Raw genomic sequence first — 23,557 nt, forward strand, 5'->3', positions numbered from 1 at the left:
ACTTGTCCGCATTGTAGGGCTCGCAACAGACAACGCGACCAAACAGAAGACAGGCGGGAAGTGGAAAAAATTCCGCGTAGTCTGATGAGTGTGGAGCCGGAGGCCTAATTTTAGTCCGTTTCCACTCTTTTCTTAAGAAACGATGGGAGGAATAAGCGGACTTGTGGAGGAGACGCATAGAAAGGGGAAATCTCCTTTTTATATGCGTCTAGCCCCGTAATGTAATCATTAAAAAATGTCTGATTCAAAACTCCCTCGCCAAGTTCTAAAACGTAACGCTATTGGTCGAAGCAAGTGATTCCTATTATGGCGAGGCAGTGTTGCCAATAATAATAATATCAAAAATTTAATATCTTTTTTCGATTATCTTGAGGAAGCAATCCTTGCTCTTACTAATAGTGTTAGAAACAAATAAAACTTCATATGTTAATTTACAATTTTATTATCACCACCTAACCCTCGTCCTGAACTCATCGTTGACGCTGAACCGTTTGATAGTCTCATATCCCAGGATGATGGAGAAGGAGAAGCAGGCGGACTGCGCCAGCCGCGCTGACAGACCTTTAGCGTACAGACCTATTAGACCTTCTTCCCGCCAAAGCTCTTTGAATACTTCACGCATTGAACCAACACCTTCCACCTGAAAAGTGTACAGCGCTATAGAATTGGCACAACACTAGGTTATTGGCGTAAACGTCACATCTCTGACAGCTGTCAATGTTATTAGACGAATTAGATTGGCGCGCGATCCTGAGTCCTGACGATAGCATCAATTAAATAAATTGTTTTAAAAAAGACACGATTTCATACTACCGTTAAGTAAAAATCGGTAACACACATACGTCCCATCCCTATGACAGCTGTCAATGTCATTCTGACGTATTATAGCGCGCCATTCCGGCGGCAGTTATGGTTTGAGTAAAATTAATTACGTTGTTACAGTTATATAACTTTACAAAGTAAAATATAATATTGAATACTAGTTAATTCATCAAAATCGGTTTAATACTATCTACTCCCTTGCAGCTTCATCCACATGATATTATAAAAACTGTATTTTATTGCTTAGAATCCATTTCTTTTATTGCTAATGTCAAAATTCAAATGGTCGACAAAGCAAAGGCCGTTGTTATTGGATGATTTTGGTAACCATGGCAACGTTTCTGCTATTGGCTTGTAGTTTTTGTCTCTTTCCCGCATAACGGATTTTTCCGAATTACTTACTCCCTAAGTTTAAAAGCGTAAATGAGCCTAAAGCGTGATGCAAGTGTAGGGCTTTTTATTAAAGAAAGAATTATTCAAAAATATGCTGTAATTGCTGACATCTTAGACAACAAAATAGTTAGTATAAAAGTATAGATATGTCTCCTTCAATTAAGGGTAGGCAGCGATTCTACAAATGTGGGTCACTTCGCCATTGTGGCCTTGTTCGTTTGGCACATGATAATATAAAAAAACTTACTTGTAACCTAGCTCTTACTATATCTAGTGGGTTTGTCAGTATTGTCGTAGTAAATCCTCCCAAAGTTCCCGCAACACATTGTATGAACAAATGTGATATCCAAGCAGGACTTAATTTTAACAATTCATCTGAAAATTAAAAGAAAACTATATAATTAAATATTAAAACAATATATTTTTAAATTAATATACCCTGTATAGATAGATTATTTTTTTTATATGGCAATACGACAAATATTTATTATTATTTATTGAAAATAATTACATGACACAAATTAAAAAATATGCACAAATATGGCCACGCAAAAACCATATAATTGGTTTGTCAGCGGGTAGGCTGGTTTTTTTTTGTGTAGAATTACATAAAATATTATGTATCCTGTATATAAATAAAATATTCTGTTCATGTCAACATGTCAAAATAGGGGAAATCTATGTGGATATTAGTTACTAAATATCTCCAAAACTTAATGTATTTGTTTCCGTACAGTAAGACTTCGATAACTCAAACCTCGGTAACATAAAAACCTCTATAACTTCAAAAAATATGTTCCCTTCCCATCAGAGCCCAAAACCTCTACAAAGACCCTTGATAACTTAAAACCTCTATAACTTAAAATATTTCGTGTTTCCCTTGGACTTTAACTTATCGAGGTTCTACTGTATTAAGTTTTTGACCGACATCCCAAAAGAAGGAGGTACTCAATTCGTCTGTATGTTTTTTTTTTATTTTTTTTAATGTGTGTTACGGCATAACTCCGCCGCTTGTGGACCGATTTTGATAATTCATTTTTTATCCGAAAGGTAATGCAGGTAGGTCCCATTTTTTTATTGATTTTTGGAGTCAAAGTCTACGTCGTAGTTAAATAGTTTTTTATTTTATTGTTGACATTTCAAAAACTTTCCGTTACAAATGTCATAAGAAGTCAGACGACAAGTGCTTTGCCGTTGGCTAACAATTACCGTCACGAACAACCTTACTTTGTTATTGGCTTGTATTTTTGTCCCTTTCTCGCTTTACATATTCTAATTTCACACCTAAATCAAAGCGTCAAAACATATCCTATAGTATGATATATAAGTTAATAAAAAAAGGTACAATCGGGAAAATTGACGGTGTTCGTTTTAGCTACAATAGTTTGGATATTTAAACGAAACGCGACAAAAACCAATACAATGCAGCTTATAAATGTATCTGTGCGATAGTTTGTGATATACTATTCTTTTGAAAGGGACTAAAATTAGGCCTCCTGTACCACACTTATCAGACTACCCGGAATTGCTTTCACTTCACACCGGGCGAGTACTACAGTGCGAAGATGTTAAAGCGGGCTCTACCACTGTTATACCGATCTTGTGTTGCCCGATTTTTTTAACATATGTGAGAATGTATTTTAGCGTGGCAGGGAACGGAACGGAAGTGTGACAGAGAGAGGTTGAAGGGCAAAAGGTGAAGAGACATATCAAACGACGCCAATAAAGTAGGTAGCGTAACTAGTGGATAAGGGTTTTAAGTAATTTTTCTGGCGGCTTATTTCATCATCGAATGATCCCAACTACTATAGTTTGTCTAAATAAGATAGATTAGTTTGATAAATGACGCATATGAAGTATTGAAGTCAATTTGTATGAAGGTAAATGCCATACTTAATAGACAGGTATCGTAGTGAAACAAACACGCAGACAGAAATAATAGCGAAATCCAATTCGATTACGTACTGTAGTAGTAATAAACATTTATTTACTATCATTATTTGTTATGGTTATTATTAGTTTGAGAAAACAGTGTTTTTTTATCATAAGTTATAACTATAAATCTATCGATTAGATTCGATAAGATTAGAAAATCAAAATTCATGACTGATTTTAAAACCCATCCCTACTAAATTTGAAATGAATTGTCAAACTAATCTAAATTAGACACACATTTATTTACAAGAGAGTTTTAATACTAGACATAAACGGAACACCGCGTATTTCCCCGATTGTACTATTACGTAACGTCCGCAATGACCTTGGTACGCGGTGTACAACGCCCACCAGAGCGCGGAGTTGGGGACGTACGCGGCGAGCGAGGCGGCATACCCGCGGTAGTAGCCGCGCGCGCCGTGCGCACGATACACGCGCCGCGCCACTTCGCGCGCTAAAGCCGATTTAGATATACGCTTATCTAAATCTATACCTAAAGGATTTAATTTCTGAAATAAAAGGTACACATGATTTAAACTAGCTGTTGCCCGCGACTTTGTCTTTGTTAAGATACATAGCTGTTCCCGTGCGGCTTCATCCGCATGAAATTATGAGAAATTTTATTTTATTGTTTACATTTGTCACAATCAATAGCAATCAAAATGACATGACGTGACAAACGTTAGCAATCTTTCTTTCTTGATTTTGGCAGTAACTTATGGTCTTTTTCCCATATTAGGGTTTTTATCCAAAATATTTAACCCCTAAGTTTAATGGCGTGAAAATGTATAACCTAAAGCGTGACGTAAATGTAGGGCTTTTTATTAAAAAAAGAAATATTCAAAAATATGGTGTAATTGCTGACATCTTAGGCAACAAAGAAGTGTGTGTTTACGCTTTATTATAATAGTATAGACAGCCTATAGTATGTCTATGTCGCCTTCAGTGAAAGTCCGGTCGAAATAGGCCCAGACATTTAGATTACTTGGAACACACACGGCTTGCGAACATACAGACAAAAATACATGTATAGATGATGATTTAAATAAAAGTTTATCTATCTATACATATAATAAAATTGGAGTGTCTGTTTGTAATATCAACAAAAAAATTCTAGATTTCGGGAAGAGGTATTTCTGATAACGAAAAAAGCATTTAAAATTTTTTTGTCTGTCCGCAAGCCGCGTTTGTTCCGGGTAATCTCCGAAACGACTGGGTCAATTTCGACCGGACTTTCACTGGGGGATAGCTGACAGAGACGGGCATTTTATAGGCTGCTTTTTTTAAATTCCGCGCTGTCAAAATGGCGTAACGGGTAGTCTTTTCCGCCAACGAAGTTTGCGGGCAACAGCTCGTTTCAACAAGAACGCTTAAGATTGACGACGATTTGTTCAAACACGTGACAATCACATCAAAAAATTTCATACTAATATTATAAATATGAAAATTAAGATGGATGTTTGTTAGAGTTTGTAGCTTAAACTGCTGAACGGATGTCAATGAAATTTGGTATAGATGTAGAAGATAGTCTGGAAGAACACATAGGCTACTTGATTTTGTTTATTTAATACCCAGACAGAGTCGCAGGCGAAAGCTAGTTTACCTAATTACTTTTAGCCGGAAGCCTAATTTTAATCCCTTTCCCTTTCCATAATTTCTTAAGAGGAAAGGATGGAAAGGAAAAGTGGATTTGACGATGGAGGAGACGCATAGAAAGGGGAAATGTCCTCTTTATGTGCGTCTCCTCCGTCAATTAAGGTTAGGCAACGCATCTGCAATTGCGGATGTCTATGGCAAGGGTAGGGGTGGATTCAGCTGGCCGCATGCTCGTTTGCCATCTTATATTATTTAAAAAAACCTATAAAAAGGGGAAATAAGACAAATTATGACTACTAAAATAACATACCGGATTCCTAGCAGCTCCGGGCCTGCCTTTAGCCAGTCCTAATACCATCAAATGCTGGCTCAGAACGTCAAACGGTACAATCACAGTTTGACCTACCATCGACGCACAACCACCGCCAATAAACGACTGAAAAACCAAATAGTCTCTTGACTATACAATTGTCTAGGGCTTAATCGGACATCTGCAAGTGCGTACCGTACTAGTACAATTTTGAAAATGTACTAGTACACACTTTTAGTACCTTTAGTACTTCAGATTTGTGAGAACAATACATGAATAGAATATAACGAGGGTTATATATTCACATCAAATTTTAAGCATGGTCAAACATGTTATTAGCGAAAATAAATTTAAGTTATAAATAATTTTGTCCACTTTTGATTCTCATTATCATAGGATGCTTCAATCTGGCAAATATTCAATCAAATCAAACAATGAAGAGGCGAACAGCGATATCGTGTAGTGTACTAAAAGTGCCAAATGTCCGATTAACAGAAGCCTCGGTAACGTTACTTAGTACAGTGCCGAGTAACATTACTTTTTAGTACATCGTACTACTTTTTAGTACATCGTACTACTTTTTAGTACATCGTACTACTTTTTAGTATATCGTACTACTTTTTAGTACATCGTACTACTTTTCAGTACATCGTACTTGTACTACCCAAGACTACTATACAATCATCACCATCCCACTAAACGTCCCCACTGAGGAGCCTACCCTAAGTTAGGATGAGGCCATAGTCAACCTGCATTGCGTGTTGACACACATATCTTTGAATTTCCACACAGATATGTGCATCAAGATGTTTTCCTTGGCTTGTTCTGTTTACCTAACTGCCTTATGGCAGGGGAGATGAGGATGAATGTTAAAAGCAAGCAATCCCTACCTTAACTTTAGGGCTGATGTCATATTTCCCAAGTTCGTGCTTTACGCCTTCATATGTCGTTATATAAAAAACGCCCGATATTATTTGAAACTGAAAATTTAAATAAAAGAAGATTAATTAACATAGAAAATACACTAGAAATAATCTATTATAGTGTGTCTAAATAAGATAGATTAGTCTGATAAATGACGCATATGAAGTATCGAATTCAATTTGTATGAAGGCAAATGCCGAACTTAATAGACAGGTATCGTAGTGACGAAACACGCAGCGAACAATTATGAACTATCGATATTCGGTTTAAATAATTATCGAAATCAAATAAAGTTAATTATTTTCTTATTAACTAATTTAGAGGATAATTCTAGTATTGATTACAGTGTAGAGAATTTAGCGATGGCAGAAATAATATCGAAATCCAATTCGATTACGTACGGCTGTAGTAGTAATAAACATTTATTTACTCTCATTATTTGTAATGGTTCTGCGGGTCATTATTATTTGGAGAAAACAGTGTTTTTTTTAATTCATAAGTTTATCTATCAATAACAATAGATAAGTAGACAAACTATAGATTAGTAAACAATGTTTTAAAGATTAAAATAATTGACATTATATTTAACAGATGGCACTATATTAAATGTTACATCATTTCATCTACTTGAGATAGATGGCGTTGTTTTACATATTACAGTTTTCCACTTAAACTAGATGGCGCTGTAAACATAAACTTACACTAGACAGCCAGAATCCTCTATAAAGCCCGGAGATTCCCTCATTCTGGTAGATCTTTGTGATTGCGTCCGTCACACCTTTATAGGCCTCCTTTTTACGCTGAACTTGGATTTGAGTTTTAACTAATGTCAACGGATAGAGGGCGCAACGTACTGTAAATGGTAAAATAAATATATAAAAGAATATTCTAGAATGTTAGTATCTGTAGTCACCCACAAAATACACAAAATTGGAATTAATTCCGGTAGTCAAATCGTGGTAGAGCACGCTTTAACATTTACACTGTAGGGATGGCTTGTCCTACGCAATACCACAACCACACAGAAGATAGACGTGAAGTGGGAATAATTCCGCATACAGTCTTTGAGTGTGGTGCAGGAGGCCTAATTTAGGTTCCTTCCTCTTCCCACTCTTTACTTGTAATGGAAGAGTGAATCTTAAAATGGATTTGACGATAGAGATGCATAGGAAGGGGGAATATCTTCTTTACGTATCACCATTGGTTAAGGATAGGCTACACAGCAATTGAGGATTATAGACAGCGGTTGTTTCGCTTTTTCAGCGAATTCAGGCTGCAAGCTTGTTTAATACTTTATCTTACTAACATTATAAATGCGTAAATTTAGATGTATGCTAGTTTGTAGCCTAAACTGCTGAATGGACTTCAATGAAATTTGGTTGGTTGGTAGAACATAGGTTGGAGGAATACATAGGCTACTTACTTCTTTTTTAATTCTACAATCGCCGTGAGATTAAAAAAAAACAAAAGTGAGTAGCCTATGTGTTCTTCCAGACTATCCTTTATATCTATACCAAATTTCATCCAAATCCGTTCAGCCGTTTAGGCTACAAACTCTAACAAACATCCATCTAAATATTCGCATTTATAATATAGTAGAACCTCGATAAGTTAAAGTCTAAGGGAAACACAAAATATTTTAAGTTATAGAGGTTTTAAGTTATCAAGGGTCTATGTTGTAGAGGTTTTGGGCTCTGATGGAAAAGGAACATATTATTTTTTGAAGTTATAGAGGTTTGTTATCGAGGATTACTGTATTACTTAGATTTGTTGTAAATGTTTCTGAATTAACTATATATTAGATATATTAATATTTCTTACCTGTAAAACTACTCAATGTGTATAGTGGAAAAAACTTGGTTTTGTCCATCATATCCCATTCAATTGTGGTTATCAAGTGAGGCGGGGGTGACTCAACCATTGTAGCTGCCATAATAATATACACTGGGCTATAAACTCCTTATGTACACCAAAAAACTACATCTAATACTGTTAATCTTTGGTGTTCAATGTATTAAATACATAACATATATTGGAATATTATATAAATAAATAAACGTTTAACGCTCAACAGACTAGACTAAGAATTTTCACTACGAGATTTTTTAATTATGATACTTTCGAATAATTATATATTACACATATATTTCTGGTTTCCAACTCTTCCATGGCTGTTTCATTCCAAGTGTCTTGGGCTGAAAGAATAGAAAAAAAATCATATAAAGAAGTAACCGTTTGTTATTAAAAAGTAAAACATCATTTTTTTGTGAGCGCTGTGTACGCCTGTCATCTCTATGTTCTTCTGCTTCTTTGTTTTTCATTGTATACGGTATATTAATTTGGTTGTGAACTTTGAGCATGCAATTGGTGTACCTTTCCAATAAATAAATAAATAACACTGAAGTATGTTGCAGAGGATATATTTGTTAGTGGTAGAGCCCGCTTTAACATCTTTGTACTGCAGGGTCATCTCGCCTGGTGTAGACGACCACACAGAAGACAGGCGTGAAGTGGGAGCAATTCCGCGTACAGTCTGATGAGTGTGCCGGCCTAACTTTAATTCTTTTTCGTGCCCACACTTTTTCTTATAAGAAAAGCCATCATTTATAGGGAATGTGCCTTTAACGGGGGAGGAGGCACATAAGAAGGGAAAATATCCTCTTAATGTACATCTCATCGTCCATTGATTAAGGGTAGGCAACGCATCTGCTATTACGAATGTCTAGACAGCCTTTGTTGCACGATTTTGGCGGATTTAGGTGGCCGCTTGCTCGTTTACCACCTTATGATATATAAAAATATGCTAGAAAAGGCAGTGATTTCAGATATTCAGATAGAGATGTATGTTAGAGTATATACTGAGTAATACAAAGGTAAAGTATATATTGTGTTGCAGATGTATAACATCTTTCTAATAATCTCTAGCTTTCAGCTGTGACTTCATCCATGTAGAAATACAACAAAAATATAGTAACCTATATGTTCTTCCAGACTATGGTCACCTATTACAAAATTCATTGAATTCCACTCAGCAGTTTAGGCTACAACCTCTAACAAACATCCATCTAAACTTTCATAACATACTAATCATACTAATATTATAAATGCAAAAGTTTAGATGGATGTTTGTTAGTTTGTAGCCTAAACAGCTGAATTGATTTCAACGAAGCTTGTTACAGATGTAGAGGATAGTCTGGAAGAATACATAGGCTACTCACTTTTGTTTTTTTAATTCCATGCAGATGTAATCGCGGGCAAAAACTAGTATTAATAATATATTAAAACAATTTTACCTTGAGATTAGTTCAACAATTTGATTAAATGATAACATTAAGATTATCAGAAGGTAGCTTATATCTATTATATCTGATAAGAATCGTAATAACTAATCAAGTCTGTCTGAATAAGATAGGACATAGCAATTATTTTAACAGTGGTAGAGTCCTCTAATAACAGCTTAACGATACGAAATGAGTATATTAGAGGAAGTTTGAGTAGACCAGTGGTAGAGAAGGTAAGGAGTAAAAGGTTAGCATATGTGTTATGAGTGATGAATCGCATTCGCGAATGTGGAGGTACACTGGTAGAGGTAGACAGAAAGAGATGGATGTATTGAGTGAAAGGTGACATGATCAAGAAAGGAGTGACTGAGATGACAGATGATAGAGATATTTGACAGACGAAAACCATTAAGATAAACTCTAAGAAACATCCATACATCTAAACTTTCACATTTATAATATTAGTACATTGCTGAGGAATAGAATGAGGGGTGATCAAAGAGCAAAAAAATGAGGTTAGCAATGATCAAAGAGTAAAAATATTCAAGTAAGTGGCAAACTATATCTTTATGGTAACATACTCTATAGTTACTTAAGAGATGCCCTTGGACTCTGGAGATAGAAATTAAACCTTACACAATTACTATTTTTTTTTAATACACAAGGTCGCAAACGAGCAAGCAGCCACCTGAATCCGCCAAAATGGCGAAGCGACCGCTGCCCATAGACATCCGCAATTGCAGATGCGTTGCCTACCCTAATACGACGGAGGAGGAGACGCACATAAAAAGAATATTTCCCCTTCCTATGCATCTCCTCCACCGTTAAATCCACTTCCCCTTCCCAACCTCTCCTTAAAAGAAAAGGGTGGTAAAGAGAAAGAGACTTAAATTAGGCCTCCGGCACCACACTCATCAGACGAAACACGGAATTGCTTCCATTTCACGCCTGTCTTCTGTGTGGTCGTGGTAATACACCGGGCGTGCCGGCCCATTCGTGCTAAGATGTTATAGCGGGCACTACCACTGTCAACACAATTACTAATACTACAAATGCACAAGTTTGTACAAATGGATGTTTGTTACTATATATCTACAGAATAACTGAATGGATATCACTGAAATTAGATGTGAAAAATAATCCAGAAAACATAGGGTACTAATTACGTTTTTTAATACCTCACAGTTAAAGTTGCGAGCAAAATTATATGACTAACAAGTTTGCAATAAGATAATTTACTACCTGTATTGAAATACAGTAGAACCTCGATAGCATAAAAACCTCTATAACTTCAAAAAATAATATGTTCCCTTTTCCATCAGAGCCCAAAACCTCTATAACATAGACCCTTGATAACTTAAAACCTCTGTAACTTAAAATATTTTATGTTTCCCTTGGACTTCAACTTATCAAGGTTCTACTGTATATTAATCATGATGATTTAAATGAGGAAATGGAATTTTTCATGTCAAATCATTATAAAGATTTTTCAATTAAATATATTTATATTTAAACTTACAAGCAGAAAATATGTAATTGGTGATATTATGTGATTATAACAATAGGTAACAAAGGTCGGGAACGGATAAGGTTTCTTAATACATCTTTCTAATACACTTTATAATTGACCTCCATTTAAATCTAGTTGACTAAGCGAATATAAAAAAAACTTGCATTTGTCTAGCATTTTACAATAAATATACAACGATAAAGATAATAGTAAATGAAAATATATCAAGCTTATTCATTAACATTGATAATAGAATCCGTAAAGTTTTAATTAAATAAAAATAAATACAATAAATAGGCTTGCGTAAGCATTAACTTACCAAATGTAATCAAAATCCATGGTCAAATAACACACACTTATATCGTATAGCAGAGTTTAGACACTACCTAAGTCGCTAAATTGTTTTATGTAATAATTTACAAAGTACGAATCACTAAACTATGGAAAATGTAACATTTTACACGATCCTATCATTACGCGATGTCAGCTGATTGCTTTTCTTCCATCTTTTTTGACTTAGTGTCAATTTTACCACAGAGTGTGAAAAAATACAGATTTTATAGGGTTATTCAGATTTTATTTAAATTACATTTTTCACGTCAATTACAAGTAAAAATGTAGAAATTAAAGTTATGTAATGAGAACCATTATATCAATTTGTTCAGGTTTTTCCCTGTTTTCAATAATCTTATTAATTAAATAAAATACATTCGATGATATTGATGTGTTCAGTTTTAAAGAGTGTATTTTGTGTATTTTGCATATTTTCACACCCTTCTCATATGTAGAAAATGCATTTAACATTTTTATTAATGATTAAACCGTTAAAAAATCCAAGGGCATATTAGAAGTCGTATAAAGAAACGTAAAAATGTGTCACTAAAGTTTTTGAAACGTCAAAACTTTCTCCAAAGTTTTCACTTCTTTAATTTATTTATTAATCTAATTATTTACTTCATCACATATCCTTTCTTTTATTTTCTGCTATACAATGGTAAGGATTTTTCTTATTTATTTAAATTTAATTAAAGTGAGATGTAAATATTGTCTATAAATTAAATAAATTTTACAGGCTCGTTACTTCAAAGAACAAGACATAGACGGTAAGTAACAAATCAAAGTTTTTTATTATTTTTTTTAAGAAAATTTTTCTGTTGCTATTTATTATGATTTTCGGTTATACTTTATAATAGCGAATTATGATAAATTTTTAGTAAATCGCTTTTAAACGACTGGAAATGATCTCATTTTCTTTGTTTTGAATTTTTTGGAGTCGTAATTTATTTCGACGAGAAAACAAAATTGTTTTTAACTCTCCAATAATAAAAAATTCGTTCAGAAACACCATTTTTACGACACTCAAAGAAGAATTGTCATAGATGTAGGACTAACTGTAGATCATCCAAACATTCTACATATATGACAAATTTAATCGAGATCTGTTAAATCCTCCTGATATTCCTCGCCCCATTGATCTCAAATCGCTTCACTCCGCATTTCTAAGTAATCTTGATTATTAGGACGTTTATAAATATTTATTGCATACATACATATATATAACACAGATATTTATAATTTATAATATATATTATTTATTCTCAAGTACTTAGTTTTATTGTTACATCTTATTTTATTTATTCTATACATATGTCATATATCATCTTGCATATTTATTTATTTTTTTCATAAATTCATTATAATACAGAAACGCCGTAAGCGTAGGTTTTTAATTATTATTGTATAAAAATATTTTTCCTGCTGTTTCGATGCCCACGATACAGGCATTGCCTAGTGTGGGCATCACTAGATCAATCACATTTATCACTATTTGTATTTATCTTTTAATTGGTTATAACTTTTATTGTTAATTATTAATCTGTTTTCAATAAATTTCAATTTCTTTCTCTTGTGAACTCCCCTTTTGTGTATATTCTTAGTTCATTCATTAACCATAATATTAAGCTGTAGATTGTCTGTCCTGTTTCCAACTAACTCCTGTAAATATATTGTAGATGTCTTAGTTGTGTTAAAGTATTATATATACTTGACATTGGCGAAATATCTAAGGAAACGCTATTAACACAAAAGATAGATAGATCTGTTAAATCATTTTGAAGATATGTAATAACAAATATCCATCCATCTATACTTTCCCTCTTTTGATGGAGGTTAGTGATGAGTGGGAATATGAGCACTTTTGTTTAATTAACACACTGACACATGCAACTGCTAGTTATGGATATGAGGCCATTGTGTACCAAAAATTGTTATAAATTATAATTAAATTGCTTATTATAGTGAGTAAATCATTGCAGCCATAGATATCTAAACTTTTCCACACATGTCAGTTTGTGACATCACAGAGAATCCCCTTTTTTAGTCTTTTTTTTTATAACATAAGGTGGCAAACAAGCAAGCGGCCACCTGAAATCGCAAAAATGGCGAAGCGACCGCTGCCCATAGACATTCGCAATTGCAGATGCGTTGCCTACCCTTATACGACGGAGGAGAAGACTCACATAAAGAGGATATTTTCCCTTCCTATGCATCTCCTCCACTGTCAATTCCACTTCCCCTTTTCAACCTCTTCTTATAAGAAAATGGTATTAAAGAGAAAGGGACTTAAATTAAGCCTTTTTTAGTCTCTGACCAGTTTATCACCAAATTGATTATAATTTGTTCTTTCCTACCTGTAAACATCACCTCAAATCAGACTCTAGCTACAGGTATATTATACTAATATTATAAATGCAAAAGTTTGGCTGGATGTTTGTAGCATAACCGGCTGAACGGATTTGGATGAAATTTGGCATAGATGTGGAGGATAGTCTGGAAGAACACATAGGCTAGTTGCATTTGTTTTTTTCAATTCTGTGCGGACAGAGTCACGGGCGAAAGCTAGTGTGTTCATATTAGCAGTTAACTGTACAAAAGTCTTCTAACCTTGTGGCCACTAATAAGCTGTTTAAATTATCACTTTTGGCCATTAGTTTTGAATAATTTAGTCTCTTCAGCCCTGTATTCCTCGAGCCAGTACCTTTTTTTATATTATATTGTGACACAAGCAGTCACCTGAATTTGCCGAGTAAGTAAAGCGATCACTGCCCATAGACATTTGCTATTCAGATTTGGCTACCCTTAATCTGAGAGGAGATGGACATAAAAAGGATATTGCCATTTGCATCTCCAATATCAAACCACTTTCCTGTCTTATACATAATTTATAAAAAATGGTGGAAAGTAAATACATATATTCAAGAAAAAAAAAATTGCATCATTACATACTCTTGTATGGGTGTGAATTAAACTTCAAGCAGTTTAAAAACAAACAAATTGGTGAGTCTATTAATGCTATGCGAAATTAAACATTCCCAGAGTAATTTATTACAACCGACGTCCGAGAACAGCTTCTATATGTCGATTTGCCATCATCACAGCTTCTCTTGCTTTCACCATAAGCTCCATCTTCTTTTCCGACATCGGCAGGTCGGTGTCGACAAATAGACGATTGTGAACGTAGTAGACGTTGTTCCTCAGTTTACATATGGATTTCCATAATTTGGCCCTCGAAGACAGGTCTATATCGTCGGGGAAGGAAGAGCGAGCTGGTGCTAGAGTGCCGCGCATTTTAACAGACGTCCGATTCACAGGGATGTAAAAGAGCGACTGGTATGCGATATTACTGAGCTGGAAACAACTGAATTAACAAATCATGGCTCAACGCGTGAACTGAGCTATAGATCAGTGACTTCCAACTCACATGTGCCTCATAATGATGGGAAAGGAAATTAAATTTAAAAGTGGAGGAATGCGTACGAAGTAGAAATATCCCCTTTATGTGTTTTTATAATTTAAGGTGGCAAACGTGCGAGCGGCCATCTGAATTCACAGAGAAAGCGAAGCAATCGCTACTCATATTTACAATGCACACATAAAGAAGATATTTTCCCTTCCTATGCGTCTCCTCCACCGTCTAATCCACGTTCCATTCCCATCCTTTTCGTATACTAAAATGGTAGGAAAGGAAAGGGACTGATATTAGGTCTCCAGTACTACACTCATCAGAGTGTACGAGGAATTGCTTCACGCCCGTCTTCTGTGGTCGTGGTATTGCACCGGGCGAGCCATGTCGTGCGAAGTTGTTAAAGCGGGCTCTACCACAATAAAAGCAGCGTCTCCATCAATTAAGGGCAACACATCTGCAAATATTGTCTATGGCCAGAGTTGCTTCGTCATTCGCGGAGTCAAATGGCCGCTTGCTCGTTTACCACCTTATAAAAAATCTAAGCAAGTTCAAAGTGAGCGGATTTATAAATCAGTTTACTGATCTGTAGGTCATCATTTTTAGTTATTCAAAGCTATCGTCTGGACAAAAGAAGCTGAGCCGGGACTGCTGATCAATACAGGGATACCTGTAGTGTTGCTAGTTATTTAAATTACCCCGGAATTGTCTCACCGTAATGTTACTATTGATAAAAATGTGTTCTTACGTGTTTTTTTATTCAATCATACTTATTACGTATTTCTATATTTATTAATTAATGAAATTACTAAGTTCTAAGCACTATATGCAGGTTAAAGTTATGAGACAAAGGAATTAATTTCCCTTAATATGGGGAAATTTCCCTAAACATGGATAGTGTGAAATTATAATAAATCTGACCGGCACCATAAATCAATAGGGTGATCTTGCAGCCCTTTAGGTGTACAAATATGCCAGCGACGCCCCAAATACTGATCTCACTGATATTTTTAATGGTTTTTTTGTACTGCCGATGTTTTTTGTTAGGTTCGAAAGACTTGTATTTTTGTATGGATTGAAATGACTGAAAATGCCGCAACACTATCCTGGAGGTGGTTGGGAGTCGCATGGATAGCCCAGTCTATAAGCACTGGGTAAATGTCCATGTGCACAAGTATATATATTATCTATTTTAAATGTACAATACTAACTTAGACTAAGTCAAATTTTACTAACCCAATAATGAATGTATATCTGTAAAATTATAATAAATAAAAAAAAATACTGGGGTGATTTGAATTCTTTCACCATTAAAAAGCTACGTTATTAGTGAGTAAAATAGACTATATTTTTCCAAATTGCACGCGGCCGAAGTCGCGAGCAACAGCCTTACATTTTTTAACTCTCTTAAGGGGATAGAGGGTAGATGCATACATACTCAGAGAATAAGGTGAGATAGTTCGATTATATGATACACTAGCTTTCGCCCGCGACGCTGTCCGCGTGGTATTGAAAAAAAAATAAAAACCTACGTGTTCTTCCAGACTATGCTCTACATCTATGTCGAATTTCATTCAGATCTGTTCAGTCATTTAGGCTACAAACTCTAACAAACATCAATCTAAACTTTCGCATTTATAATATTAGTATTCGTATGATTTGTATTGTGCTGTCTAATGTAGGTAGTTGTACAAGGCTGTTTCCGCGCAAGCGCGTTTCGTTTCACGCATAAATCAATACCGGCATAGACGTTTATTTTTAAACCATAGATTTTATTGTCATCTTATTTCAGAGTTCAGGGAATGTTTCTACTTATTTGCCCGATCAGGTCAGATTACGTCGTTAGACGAACTGACAGTCGTGATGCGATCCCTCGGGATGAGTCCGACTATACAAGAGTTAACAGGTTTGTTTTATAGGTGGTTACTTAATTCGAAATATGTAAATTATACTCAGATTTCAAGTTAATACACTGAACCATTGACTCTCCGAGTTACTTTGATGTAATTTTTCACAGGTTACCTAAAAGGAAAAGGTGGTAAAATGTCTTTTGCAGACTTCCTGGAGGTAATGCATATCCATTCCCGTGCGGAGAATCTGCCAAATGAGGTATATCTTACTAATATTATAAACTAGCTGTTCGCATACGGATTCTACCGCGTTTAATTATAAAAACTGTTTAAATCTGTCAATTTATCAATAGCAAATGTCAAAATGATAAGCCTTATCAATCTTTCTTCCTTGATGTTGGCAGCAACTTATGGTCTCTTTCCCACATTAGGGTTTTTGTACAAAAATTTACCCCCTAAGTTCAATGGCGTGAAAATATATAGCCTAAAGCATGACGTAAGTGTAGGGCTTTTTTAAAAATATTCAAAAACATGCTGTAATTGCTGACATCTTAGGCAACAAAGAAGTGTGTGTTTACGCTTTATTATAATAGTATAGATTGAATGCAAGCAGGCGAAGTCTCAAGCAATATATTATAAGGTGACAGAAAGCAAGTGGCCACTTCAATCCGCCGAAATGACGAAGCGACTTGCCATAGACATCCGCAATAGCAGATGCGTTTTACCTTTTAGAGACGCACATAAAGATGATATTTCCCCTTCCTACGCCTCCACTGTTAAAACACTTTTCCTTCCCATCCATTCCTTATAAGATGGTGGAAAGATCAAAATTAGTGTAAGATTCACAAATTCAACTTTCTTTTTGAAATTAAAACGTTAATATTTTAGGTCGTAAATGCATTCCGCGCAGCCGACCCTGACAAGAAGGGGGTAGTCCCCGCCCGTCAGCTTCGAAACCTTCTGCAGAAGTGGGGAGAGGGATTGTCACAGCGGGAGGTGATGAAATCTTCTTAATTCAACTATTTCTCCCTTTAGAGCACTAACTTTCATTAGTAAATGTCAAAATTCAAATGCTCAAATAATTATGGTCTGCAATATGGAATATGCATGTATTTTTTTAAACGATTCTTGTTATAAAATAACCAGAAAAAATGACTCGAAAATATTCAACCATTGAGCTAAAAAAATAAAATAAAATTACGATCATTTTCGTGCGACTAAAACGCGACCGGAGTTGTCATGAGACACGTGACGTCGATTGTCATATTCCATTCATAACATACGCTCCGATGTCACTTCGATGTAAAAAACAAGAAAATATCTCATTGCTTCTCAAGGTCAAAAAGTCAAAAGTCGATTCATTTTTATTATTCCTGGTACAAATAAGTGGTAATTAATGATTCTTTTCATTATTTTTTTATTTTTAAGTCAATTTTTTATATCGTATTTACAGTAAAATACTTCAAGAGTGAATTTATGTAATTTCGCCACTAAATCATATTATTTTAAACAAATTCTTTACACGTATGTTTTTATAGTAATAGTATGTTGTTTTTGTAGTACGTATGTTTTTATAATAATACTTTAAAAAGTTTGGTCCAATTTGGCGTCAAATGCGTATTGCCTTTTGGCTAAAAATTACCTTTACCAGAGTATAACTTTTTTTTCAGGTGGATAATATATTTAGAGAGGCGAATGTATCCAATAATGGAATCGTACGATATGAAGATTTTGTCAAAATCGCTTGCGCACCTGTCCCTGATTACTACTGAATTTAATATATCTTAGGGCCTGTCCCACAACTGGCTGATAGAGCCTCAGATAGCTTATGACGTCACTGTCATAAGGGAACATAATCCCCTTTCCAACATGTTTTGACACATGACAAGACAAGTTTAAAAAAAAATGATATTTTATAGACATAGAATTGTTAATTCAATTATTCTTATTATTTGACTTGCATTCCATTTATTTATTTGATAAATTATTGAAATAAATTTTTATATGAAAAATGGCGTTTTATTTTTATATATTTCTTTCCTTGTAACATTGGTTGATACATTATGAAGGTTTAGCGTGTGCGTGCTGTCAGGGAAATCCGCGAACTTCGAAATAAGGACCTGTCCCACCAAATTGTAAATTGTCTGATAACAAACGGTTAAAATATGTGATGGAAATATCGGATTTTATTACCTTATCTGACAGTGACGTCATAAGCTATCTGACCCTCTCTTCCAGTGGTGGGACAGACCCTTAGTCTTGTAACCGTAATTGGGAAACCGGCCATAAATCGGTCAATCTTTTTTTAACTAGCTTTTCCCCGCGACTCAATCTGCGTGGAATTATAAAAGGAAACTAAGTAGCCTATGTGTTCTTCCAGACTATCTACATCTATGTCCAATTTCATCGAAATCCGTTCAGCAGTTTAGGCAAACTCTAACATCCATCCATCTAAACTTTCGCATTTATAATATTAGTATAAAGTATGATATAGGTTTTTTTTTTATAACATAAGGTGGCAAACGAGCAAACGGCCACCTGAAATCGCCAAAATGGCGAAGTGACCGCTGCCCATAGACATATGCCTAGCCTTATCAGACGGAGGAGGAGACGCACATAAAGAGGATATTTCCCCTTATGCATCTCCTCCACTGTCAAATCCACTTCCTCTTCCCATCCTCTTTTTATAAGAAAAGGGTGGTAAAGAGAAAGGGACTTAAATTAGGCCTCCGGCACCACACTCATCAGACGAAACACGGAATTGTTTCCACTTCACGCCTGTCTGTGGTCGTGGTATTACTGGGGGCGTGCCCTGCAGGGCTAAGATGTTAAAGCGGGCACTACCGCTGTTAAAAGAAAAAACAAATTTTAATTTTAAATCGTGTATTCAAACATAACATTTCTATATTTTGATATGGCACTAGTTATGACGTGGTCCGATCGCTAAATTATTACAAATTCTTTATAAACACATTTCAGTGCTAGAATTAACAATAAAACCTATATAAAGCTATATCCACTCTTATATAAAATCAATTAACAAACAGATTAGCTAAACTAAATTTGAATTCGCAAACACGTAACAAAGAATCTAAGAATCTATCTCACTCTGACACTCGTAATTTGATGTATTTTTTAACCTAAAATTTTATTCATTTTAAAAATAATAATATTTCAACAAATATGCGTTAAATAAATGTAAATTAATAGAAATGAGAATTTAACAAACATGTCACTGAAAATGTCGTTTATTGTACATTAGCTGTTCTCGTGCGACTTCATCCGCATGAAATTATGAAAATTTTATTTTATTGATTACAATTGTCAAATTAATCAATTACAAATGTCAAAATGATAAGACATGATGACATCCTTGCTTCCTTGATGTTGGTACCATCTTAGTCTCTTTCCCACATTAGGGTTTTTATTCAAAATATTTACCCCCCTAAGTTTAATAACGTGAAAATAGCCTAAAGCGTGTAAGTGTAGGGCTTTTTATTAAAGAAAGGATTATTCAAAATTATGCTGTAATTGCTGACATCTTAGACAACAAAGAAGTGTGTGTTTACGCTTTATTATAATAGTATAGATAAAGATTAAAATATGAAACCTTTATTTTATTGTTTACATCTGTCAAATTCTCAATTGAAAATGTCAAAATTACCGTTACCATAACCTTTGTCCCTTAATGTTGGCAACGTATATGGTCCCTTTCACATATGAAAGTTTATTTGCAATTTATTTACCCTTTAAGTTTAATAACGTGAAAATAGCCTAAAGCGTGTCGTAAGTGTAAGGCTTTTTATTAAAGGATTATTTAAAAATACGCTATGATTGACATCAAACGCCACAAAGTAGTGTATTTACGCTTTATTATATTAGTATAGATTTGTATAATCTATTTATATACTAGCTGTTGCCCGCGACTTCGTTCGCGTGGTGTTTGAAAACATACGAACTATATAAATAACAAAAGCTACGTATCCCGGGAACCGGACATTTCTCTGAGATGAACCTTATCCCATGTGTACCCAGACTTTGTTTTATATCTGTGCCAAATTTCAATAAGATATGTTGAACCGTTGCAGAATGATCGAGTAAACATTGAAAAACTAAATTAATGAATCCCACGGGAACCGTAACTATTCCCGGGATAAAAAGTAGCCTATGTGTTCTTCCAGACTATGCTCTAAACCTGTGCCAAATTTCATGGAGATCCGTTCAACCGTTTAGGTTACAAACGCTAACAAACATCCATCCATCCATCTAAACTTTCGCATTTATAATATTAGTAAGATGACGGCTGATAGAGATGTATGGAAGAGCAGCACATACTGTGCCGACCCTCCGTAAGGGATAAGGGCAAGTTGATGATGTATACATTTGAATAGGGTAACTTTTGTTATTTCTCATTTCTATTGAATTTACATATAAATACATACAAAAGATATGTTTTAATTGACTATTGCTTTGACCTTCATGTATTGGCACTATGTATAGAGAGCGTCTGTGGCTCAGTGGTTTAAGCACTTGACTTGTAATCTACAAATCTTGGGTTCGAATACCGCTGGACCTGTGATTTTCAATTTTCGAATTTCATATGTACATAATTTACCCGACGTTCTTACGGTGAAGAAAAACACCGTGATGCACATATCGGCGAAGAAATTCAAAGATATGTGTAAAGTTAACCAAACCGCACTGGTCCAGCGTGGTTGACTATGGCCTAGTCACCCTTAACGGCGGATCCAAGTGGGGGGGGGTCATGGGGTCATGACCCCCCTCTGAGCTGGTTGGTCAAGAGCTTGACAAAATATATTTACACATTTTGTCAAGCTCTTGACTTGACCATGACTATGTGACTCCCCCCTGGCGCCAAAGCTGGGTCCGCCCTTGGTCATTACTAACTTAGGGTTGACTGCCAATCAGTGGGGAGATATAGTGAGCTGGTGACGACTAGAGGTTAAATAAATTGAGTTTATTTAAAATCGGCCAATCCGTTTCGGAGATTACCCGGAACAAACGCGGCTTGCGGACAGACAGACAAAAAAATTTAAAACTCGATTTTCGTTATCAGCAACTCAAATACATCTTCCCGAAAATTGATATTTTTCTTTCGACATAACAAACAGACACTCCAATTTTATTACATGTATAGATACAGATATCATAATGTAGAATACAAGCAAGCGCCACCTGAATATAGACAGTTTTATTAAAATACATTCTATATGAGTATATTAGAGGAAGTTTGAGAGTAGCCCCAGTGGTTGAAAAAATAAGGAGTAAAAGGTTATAGTATGGGCATGTTATGAGAAGGGATGAATCGCATGTGACAAGAAGGATGTTAGTTATGAATGTGGAGGTACATCGGTAGAGGTAGACATAGAAAGAGATGGATGGATTGCGTGAAAGGTGACATGATCTAGAAGAGAGTGATGACTGAGATGACGGATGATAGAGTGCTTTGGAGGACGAAAACCCGGTGCGCCCTACGGGAGTAGGATAAGACAGGGGAGATGATGATGATAAAGATGATTTTAAATATACTAAAGTGAAACCTAACAATAGGCACTGCAGTGACAAATATACACGCAAACAAACTAACATTAGTACAAGAACACTGTGAACATACTAAATCTATTGTAAATAAGACTATATACAGGGTGTTTGAGAAAAGTAGAAAATTATCTTCACGCAAGCGTCTTATTTGACCAATAGCTATTCCCGTGCGACTTCATCCGCGTGAAATTATGAGAATTTCATTTTATTGTTTACATTTGTCAAATTATCAATTACAAATGTCAACATGACATGACATGATGACAATCTTGCTTCCTTGATGTTGGCAACTTATGATCTTATTCCCATATTAGGGGTTTTATACAAAATAATTACCCTCTAAATTTGATAACGTGAAAATAGCCTAAAGCTTGTCGCAAGTGTAGGGGTTTTTATTTAAAAATAAATTATTCAAATATATGCTGCAAATGCTGACATCTTAGGCAACAAAGAAGTGTGTTTACGCTTTATTATAATAGTATAGATTATTTGCTTATTTCTTAAGCATCCTGTATATAAAAATCACATAACATTGAATTATTAAAAAGTGCTGTATAAATATTGGTCGTTGTATAAATGTATATAATCACCCTTTATATTGTAGATATCGACTGCGTTGACACTTGTATACATTTAAATAGAACTGATAAATTATTCATACGTCCGAATAGTAAGTTATTGTGTACAAGCTGTCGCCTGCAAACTTCGTTAGCGCGGATTTAAAAAAGTCATATATAACATTCCCACGCATCTACCTTCTACCATCTTTCCAAAGTCCCGTCCAAATAGTCTTGGGCATAATCGGACATCTGCAAGTGCGTACCGTTCTAGTACAATTGGGAAAACGTACTAGTACACACTTTTAGTACATTTAGTACTTCAGATTTGTGAGAACACAATGCCGATGTCCGATTAACAGAAGCCTCGGTAACGTTACTTAGTACAGTGCCGAGTAATATTACTTTTAGTACATCGTACGTGTACTACCAAAGACTATACAAATCGGTCCATCCGTTCCAGAGATAGCGCTGCGGTCACCATTGACAGCGCGGAATTCAAAAAAAGTAGCCTATAACATGCGGGTCTACGTCAGCTACCCTCCAGTGAAAGTCTGGTCGAAGTACGCCCAACCGTTTCCGAGGTTACCGGGAACAAACGCGGCTTGCGGACAGACAAAAAATACATTTGTCATAATTTTTCATTTTGTATGTTTTCCATTCCATACAAAGTATACAAGTGTCCGCAGTCGGGACTCTATGTTCTAAGCTATAGGCACAAGAATACACATTTTATTAAAGCGGGAAGATAGGATAAAAAGACTAGATAAATTAACTCCCGCACTCATCACTTAAACGATAGTCCATAATTCTTATAGTTTGTCTAAATAAGATAGATTACTTTGATAAATGACGCATATGAAGTATCGAATTCAATTTGTATGAAGTCTAACGTAAATAGACAGGTGTAGTGACGAAACACGCAGCGAACAATTATGAACTATCGATATTCGGTTTAAATAATTATCGAACTCAACTAAAATTATTATTTTCTAACTAACTTAGGGGACAATTCTAGTATTGATTATAGTGTAGAGAATTTAGCGATGACAGAAATAATAGCGAAATCCAATTC

At 35.1% G+C, this 23,557-nt stretch overlaps 2 protein-coding genes across 3 annotated transcripts; one reads left to right on the plus strand and one right to left on the minus strand.

Moving 5' to 3' along the window:
* Nucleotides 1–426: 426 nt before the first annotated feature.
* LOC106103026 (solute carrier family 25 member 44) lies at nucleotides 427–11,293 on the minus strand. Of its 2 annotated transcripts, XM_013282660.1 has the most exons (9): nucleotides 11,091–11,293; nucleotides 8,120–8,175; nucleotides 7,802–7,906; nucleotides 6,682–6,833; nucleotides 5,947–6,036; nucleotides 5,057–5,182; nucleotides 3,476–3,659; nucleotides 1,463–1,590; nucleotides 427–640 (listed from the first exon to the last, which is right to left on the minus strand). In XM_013282660.1, exons 2-9 carry the CDS (start codon nucleotides 8,121–8,123, stop codon nucleotides 446–448), a joined length of 984 nt encoding a protein of 327 aa, XP_013138114.1. In that variant the 5' UTR covers nucleotides 8,124–8,175; nucleotides 11,091–11,293; the 3' UTR covers nucleotides 427–445. The 2 variants fall into 2 exon arrangements, with proteins under 2 accessions (XP_013138114.1, XP_013138113.1); XM_013282659.1 differs by having other exon boundaries at nucleotides 7,802–8,175.
* Nucleotides 11,294–11,654: 361 nt separating this feature from the next.
* Nucleotides 11,655–18,248, plus strand: LOC106103028 (calmodulin-like protein 4). The gene is made up of 6 exons (XM_013282663.1): nucleotides 11,655–11,765; nucleotides 11,844–11,874; nucleotides 16,306–16,419; nucleotides 16,531–16,622; nucleotides 17,252–17,359; nucleotides 18,034–18,248. Exons 1-6 carry the CDS (start codon nucleotides 11,763–11,765, stop codon nucleotides 18,133–18,135), a joined length of 450 nt encoding a protein of 149 aa, XP_013138117.1. The 5' UTR covers nucleotides 11,655–11,762; the 3' UTR covers nucleotides 18,136–18,248.
* The last annotated feature ends 5,309 nt before the right edge of the window (nucleotides 18,249–23,557 follow it).

Source organism: Papilio polytes, unplaced genomic scaffold (genome assembly GCF_000836215.1).
Source record: "Papilio polytes unplaced genomic scaffold, Ppol_1.0 DF823879.1, whole genome shotgun sequence".
NCBI lineage: Eukaryota > Metazoa > Arthropoda > Insecta > Lepidoptera > Papilionidae > Papilio > Papilio polytes.

Coding starts and splice junctions, on each gene's coding strand:
- LOC106103028 (XM_013282663.1), top strand. Junction 16,420..16,530: donor GACTATACAAGAGTTAACAG/GTTTGTTTTATA, acceptor AATTTTTCACAG/GTTACCTAAAAGGAAAAGGT. Junction 16,623..17,251: donor CGGAGAATCTGCCAAATGAG/GTATATCTTACT, acceptor TTAATATTTTAG/GTCGTAAATGCATTCCGCGC.
- LOC106103026 (XM_013282659.1), bottom strand. CDS start 7,913: ATGGCAGCTACAATGGTTGAGTCACCCCCGCCTCACTTGATAACCACA. Junction 3,660..5,056: donor CCGGAGCTGCTAGGAATCCG/GTATGTTATTTT, acceptor CTTTTATTTCAG/AAATTAAATCCTTTAGGTAT. Junction 1,591..3,475: donor GTTGTACACCGCGTACCAAG/GTCATTGCGGAC, acceptor TTTAATTTTCAG/ATGAATTGTTAAAATTAAGT.